Source organism: Coptis chinensis, chromosome 1 (genome assembly GCF_015680905.1).
Source record: "Coptis chinensis isolate HL-2020 chromosome 1, ASM1568090v1, whole genome shotgun sequence".
NCBI classification, from domain to species: Eukaryota; Viridiplantae; Streptophyta; class Magnoliopsida; order Ranunculales; family Ranunculaceae; genus Coptis; species Coptis chinensis.
The window spans coordinates 79,994,302-80,001,574 of NC_141456.1; the positions used below are offsets into that span (position 1 = coordinate 79,994,302).

General features: G+C 36.4%; 1 protein-coding gene across 2 annotated transcripts; it reads left to right on the plus strand.

Moving 5' to 3' along the window:
- Positions 1-2,076: 2,076 nt before the first annotated feature.
- Positions 2,077-7,071, plus strand: KPL (kokopelli). 2 transcript variants are annotated; one of them, XM_086606721.1, is made up of 4 exons: positions 2,077-2,572; positions 3,726-3,836; positions 4,347-4,424; positions 4,833-7,071. In XM_086606721.1, exons 2-4 carry the CDS (start codon positions 3,744-3,746, stop codon positions 7,023-7,025), a joined length of 2,364 nt encoding a protein of 787 aa, XP_086462847.1. In that variant the 5' UTR covers positions 2,077-2,572; positions 3,726-3,743; the 3' UTR covers positions 7,026-7,071. The 2 variants fall into 2 exon arrangements, with proteins under 2 accessions (XP_086462847.1, XP_086462853.1); XM_086606727.1 differs by having other exon boundaries at positions 2,077-2,415.
- The last annotated feature ends 202 nt before the right edge of the window (positions 7,072-7,273 follow it).

Consider the following 7,273-nt stretch of genomic DNA (forward strand, 5'->3'; position numbering starts at 1 on the left):
GGGATAACCTTTGTGATGTGATTTTAGTAAGTTGTTTAGGAAGAACAACTAGACGTACATCCTATCTCAAAATGGTAATTGGTGTAGAATATAGTTAGGAATCAAGGTGATGATCTTAGATATAAATTATTGCTTTGGTTCTACATGCTAGCAATATGATCTTAGAGATGAGTTATAGTGTTAAGGATCAAATTAATCTTTATTAGGACTTGTGTATGAGTTCTAGGAAGGTTAAGATGCAATAACCTAAAATCATACAATAGAGGTTATCTTCACATGAGGAGAACTAACTCTCCACACCTATCTAGAAGTCAATTTTTATCTTTGTTTTAGTTGCATGTTTACGTAACTTAAAATTTTTATTTTTTGCATTAAAAGAAACCAAGTAGTTAGTATCAATTCAACCATAGCTTAAAACTTACTCACTAGTTTCCTAAAAGAGCAAAAACAAGTTGTAAGTTGTCTTAGACTTAAGATGGTTCGAAATCCCTACTTAAATCTATACACACGAATATCGTGAGTAAGGAAAAAATCTTTGTATTTACACTTTGTCAAATTAGAGAATCAAATCTCTAACTTACGCAAAAGGTGAACATCAAATACATACTTATGTTTGTGATTGACAAGATAGTCTTCTTCGTAGAAGTCATAATGTTAGTAGCCTGATGATGGATAGGACTGGGGAATAATATGGTACTCAGCGCTTGGAAATAATTGGTAGGATGGTCTTGTACAATCTTGTACAAGACTAAAAAAAATTGATCAATCTTTTCTTTTGAGGTTTAAAAAATAAAGATTTCGCTCACTAGCTATTGTTTTTTACGTGTTTAGTTGATGTTTATTTTATATTTTTAATTTTGTGAATTTGTCGTAAGGATTTAGCTCTCACATAATATATACTTGACTTTTAGTAGCATGGTAAAATTTATGGGTGGCACTGGGTCGTGTTGGGTCGGGTTATATTCGGGTCACGTGTTAGGAGAACAAACCCAAACCCGACCCAATTACTTATCATGTTGAGCTTGTCAAATCCAAACCCAACCCACCTATATAATGGATTACCCAACGGATGACCCGCTAAACTAACGGGTCAATTTCGAATCGGATTCACATATACCTTGTATGCAAAATATTTAATATTTCACAATTTTATTTATCAAATATTGTAGAATAAATATATATATATTAATTTTCAAAAAACATACATAATTCAATTACATATTAATGAAAATTGAATAACGAAAAATATCTTTATCGAATATATAACAGCTAATCCTTCTCTTTTTAGTCGTTTATTTTAGGTAGGTGGGATGATGAGATCTTAAAAAATAAGGAAACTTAATTATCTTAAAACAGGTTATACTGATCATAGGTTGATGACCCGACTTATTAGACCCAAGAACAAATTGGGTCTACTAATGGGTTAACCCTAACCCAACCTATTTATTTAAGGTATTTGTTATTGACGGACCCCATATTGTGTTGGGCAGACCCACAAAAAAAACAATTATTACAAGTGTGTCATTGGTCCCAAAAAATTGAATTCGAAAACCCCAAACTTAAACGACCCGACTAGGTCGTTCAGTGTGCAAACCCAACGATATGGCCACACCGTTTGGACTAAGTTCCAAACAACTTGGTCCCCAACGATATGGTCACACCGTTTGGGATTTGAACTTTGAAAAAATATAAAGTTACGTTTTTTGGCCTCTTGACCGGTGTGGGCATATCGTTTGGACTAAGTCCCAAATGGTGTGGCCAAATTGTTTGGGACTTAGTCCAAACGATGTGGTCATATCGTTGAAGACTTAGTCCAAACGGTGTGGCCATATCGTTGAGTTTGCACAATGAACAACCTAGCCGGGTCGTTTAAACTTGGAATTTTCGAATTCAAATTTTTGGGACCAATGACACAATTGTAATAATTGTTTTTTATTTTTTAGTTTTTGGGATCAATGACATACTTGTAATAATTGTTTTTTTGTCTACCCAACACAATATGAGTCCATCATTAATAGGGCTCTTATTTAATTTGAGGGGGCCAAAAACCTTTTTTTTTCCGACCCAAACCCGTCCGGTTAGCGGGTCGTGAACAAAACGTAAAACTTGTAGTTTGCCTATATAGTGGCAGTTACGGTTTTTCTTAGTTTGCAAGTTTGCTGATTACTTCTTCTTCAATGATCCCCACTTCTTCTCTCTTCTCTTCACACCTTACCTTTCTCTTACTGGAAACTAAAAGGGGACCAAAACCACCATTTTAATCTCCAAGTTTTATTGTTGGTGTAATTTTTGTTTGTAAATTTCTTTTCAAGAAAATAGAAATATGTATGGAGTTGTTTTCTTCGTAAATTAATTTTGGATCTTGATGAACTGCCCTTTTAGATTTAATTGTATTGAGTTTTCGGATTATTTTGGGTAAGTTTCCGATTTTTTTCACTCCAAACTTTATTAAGTACCACCTTATACTGTATAATTTGTTGCTGTCAAAGAGAGCCTTATTGTTGATTGATATATTGGGCACGAACGCCTGGCTGACCGTGATTCGAGCTGACAAATAGATAAACACTCAACGGTAAAAAGATTAGTAGCTTTCCATTTGTCTTTTGCAAAGTTAAGGTACTGAATATTATGATTGCGAGTTAAAACTTGCATAATATGGCTAGTAATATTCTTTTCTGCTGTAAGAATGTGTTAGTTGTATATTAAAGTATATACTCCTTGTGCACATACGTATATACATGCCTGCTATTTATTTATTTTTTTAAAGTGTCTACTGACTTTTCAATAGTAGCCAATGATTTTACTTGGACATAAACAGGGGATGACTTATGTATTTGATTTACATTTGAAATTTCTTTATTTTTTCATGTTAGTAGTTGACACACACTAGTTTACCAAGTATCTAGGTGGCTGGGCACACGTAAGGAAAGTAAGAATTTCCCCATTCTCACGCGTAAATCCATTCCCACGTAACACTTTTGACACCTTAGGTTAATTAGTACAAGGTTATACTGTATGTTTGTATTTGCTTCAACCACCAAATCGAGCCCAAATCTATGAATTGCGTGATTTTATCTTGCTTATTTACTTCTTTTTTTCATGTGTATGTAGTACTTGTGTATTGAATTTCTGACATTGGGTATGGATAAACCTTGGATGTCTATGGATATACTATATGATGAATACGAGGAAGGGGTCGAGTATTTTATAAAATGTGCTGAAAAGTATGCATGCCCAAACAATTTTAATTTCATAAGATGCCCATGCCTTAATTGTGGGAACCACCTGCATCATAGTTTGGACGATGTCAGGGATCATCTGTTTTGATCATGTTGGTTTCGAAAAAAGTTACAAAACGTGGATATGGCATGGGGAAAAGCCTCACAGTGGAAAGTCCCGAAGAGTCAACACGCATGAACCTCCATATCAAGATTTTGATATGGAAACGGTAGGTGATTTTGGGGACACGGTTAGAATGGTTAATGATGCATATGAGAGTTTCATGGGGAATCCTGAAAAACTTTGTAAATTGCGTGAAGATGCTGAGAAACCTTTGTACAAAGGTTGCAAAAGCTATACAAAGTTATCATCCCTTGTGGAATTGTCGTTACAACATTACTTCGCTCTATCTTTAACTGACAACTTATACCGCTCATCTTTGTTGCTCTTGAAAAACACATTGTGTAAAATACTTATGTCTATGTGTGTTGTTCGACTTGTTACAGGCACCTTTATTAAAGAAGATGGAACAGAAAGATATGAACTCTGATCTTGATGCCTTGACTAACCTTTATCATATCCTCCAAATCAATGAAAATGAGGGATCTCAAAATAATGTAAGTCTCCTTTCTTTCTTATGTGTTTTGGGTTTTTATTAGTATGACATATATTAGAAAAACACGTAGACAATCTCATGATTTTAAGGCATTTATAAGTTTTAGATTTGGCTAATTTTTTGTACATATGATCTTTCAACTACTTTAAACATTATCACAAAAAATTATTCAAATCTGAAACTTGTAACCCCATCCAATATAGTCAACAAATTAAAAAAATTGGCTGATTGTGGACCGTTTATTTTCACCATTTTTTATACTATATTTGGCAGGTTTAGACATTTTTTTTAAAATTTTTTTGATTATTTGTGACAATGTTTAGAATAGTTAGGAGATCATATCTACTAAAAATTAGCCCAATCTAAAACTTATAAATGCCCTAACGATTTTGAGTTTGTTTACGTGTTTTTCTAATATATGTCTCTAGAACCCCTCCCTATAAATAATAACATTGAGTATTCAAAATCTTGTGTTCCCATCATACTCATTTGCTTTTTCATTCTTGAACAGGTGGATGAGAAAGCAAAATTTGTATTGGATAGGCTATTGGATGGTGCCACCAAACATGATTCTCAGTCTCGGTTCAAGGTATTCTTTTTTAATCTGAAAGTACTCTTGACATTTCAGATAGTTATACATCTTAAGGAGTTAAGGTAATTCAAGTTCAAAATTTTTTTATTGAATTTTTAAATTTGTAGGTCATAGATGATTACATGAGGACCATGGTGGCTAGCCTCGGCCAGATCCTAAATTCTTAAATCATGTATCGATGTAACGTTTGATCATTAGGATGGACATTTTATCATTTTTATCCCTTAAGTCGTAAACTCATAATTAGTTTCCATGGCACTCTGCCAGTCTAGGTCATTCAAATTATGTCATCAGGTGTGCAGTGTGTGCCATCTTTTATTCATGACATATTCACTCGTGACTGGTGCTCTCATTTTTTTCTCTCACAATGTTGTAGCTTCAACTGTTCTGGTTTTGTTCCTACAGATTATAACAGAGGAAGGCACCTCTGGGATGAACCAGGTTACATTAAAACAAGGTGAATTATCAAAGGAACTGTCGAAATTGCATCTTCCACCACCCAATAGAGTATTTAGCACTTCGCCTAGCGGTATACGAAGCTCTGTCAATGATTTGAATAGCAGTTCATTCACTTCATATGGTAACAAAAGGGTCCGAGTACAGGAGGAAAGCAGTATGAGCAAATTGAATTCTTTTGAAGAGATAATCAGTTACCTTGACAAGGACTTTAATCACAATGAGATTGGTATCGAGCACATAGCATTAGCTTTGAAGGAGAAGGCCAAAGGAACTGAGAATTCTAAGAAGTCAATGCACCAAGGAGTACGTAACATTCAGCAGATACGTAGCATCATGAGACCGTCTTTAAATGCTACAAGCTCTAAGGCAGTGAGCGTCAGCTCTCAGTCTGATCACAACCATTCAGACCACGACAAGAGAAACAGGGTTGACAGCATTTTTGGTGTATCTGAAGAAGATTTAGCAAAAGCCATTCAGAATATTGAAGCTACTAGATGGTTCAATGCTAATTTTATTTCTCAGGTATCTGTGGACCCAGTTAAGGAGAATAAGAATGACAGTGATATAAATCGGATCGTAAAACAAAGTGTGCTCACTGAGACAAAATCAGATATGAATCTGACTACTGATTTTGCTTTGGACGGAAATGAGTTGTTGCCTAATAGGATTCACAAAGGGACACAAATGCCGAGTCCAAAGCATGAGAAAGTTAAGGAGATAACACCGCCATTTAGTATTCCAAGTCAGACTAGCATGTCCATTCTGATGAGGCGAACTGGTGAGTTGCCTAGTCGAAGTTCAACTCAGGCTAGCAAGCCCTATCATAAGCAAAGTCAGGTTCCGAGTGAAAATAGCGACTCTTTATATAGGCCAAGTGGTCAACTTGTGAGTCTGAATGACAAGCCTGTACATCTGAGATGTGATTCATTAAAGGAATCAGTGAGAAAGACAAATTTGAAGATCCCCATACAGAGTACCTTGGCAACGCAGACGCTGAGTAGCATTAAAACGACAGACAAAAGACGATACCCTGGAACACCTACACCTCCACTTATGAGTACCACAGTGGAACCAACTCTCAAGAGGATGGAGACACATGCGAAGAATCAACCATTGGATTCTAACCAGAGATCAAGTCGGGCCAGAAACAGAACATCCCCTGAAAGGGGTCATTCATGTCAGCTTACCAGTTTGCCAACATTGCCACAACAGATCCCACGTGTGAGGACTGTGGAGCGCATCAAGGAAGATCGCCCAGTTTCTCATCTAAGAAGAGGTGGGATGCAGATGGATGCTCATAAGCGCTTACACAATAGAACCCTACCACCTTATCAGATAGCAAATACCAGATCACCCATCTGCACATCAGCCTCTTCTTCTGAGTCTAGTTGGTCAACGGACGAAACGAGCACGAGTCAAAGTGATGACTCGGTACAAACTAGTTTGAGGACTGAGCAACGAGTGAGGCCATCTTCACATTTGGGTCCTAAACAGGAGACAAAAGTTGGAATGAGCCCTGAAAGAAACAGGATTCCTAGGAGGAGGAGAAGTCAACAATCTTCAGGGAGCTCACCACATCAAGTGGGTCCTGTTGCTCACGGGAAAGAGATTGGACGGTTCAAGAGATTTAAGAACAAGCTTGGAGTCATCTTTCACCATCACCACCACCACCACCATCATCACCACAATGATGACAATATAACGAAGGCCCAAGTGCACCACGCAGCATCGTCAGATCACCACCATTCATTCTGGACGTACGTTGGAAAAATGCTGCACCACACGAGTGGAGAGGGTCATGAGAAATCATCCTCTAAAGCTCACAAGAAAAATAGAGGACGTGCGAAACCGCATGGAGGGAATCAGGCAGGATATCTGCATGGGCTTATGGATGGATTGGTAAGAAATGTTTTGCATTCCAAGAAATCCAAGCGATCAGAGAAAAAGATGAAACGGGTGGGAAGGATCAACAACCATAGCGATAAGAAGAAGATAAAGAAGTGGAATTGGTGGCAAAAATTTCATAAGAAAAAAGTTAAGCGCAAAGCAGTATCTAGACAAACTACTACTAGGAAACAACATGCTAGATTGAGATTTAAAGCTAAAAGACCGATGTTGAAAGCACTTACACTGTACTAAGGGAAATTGTACATTTGTTGTTTAGTAAATATAATTCTTTTAGAAACCCGTTTTCTAGCCTGTATGCCCATGGAGAAGAAGCAAAAGGACGATTTTCCTTTACATTTTTACGAATATACATAATGCAAAAATGAAGATGATAATTTATAAAATTCGGTCCAAGTTGTATGTTGCTTTAGGATTTTTGTAATTCTATTAGCTTTCAGTTTTTTCGTAAGGACAGTTGGTATATTTTTTAAAATTTTAAT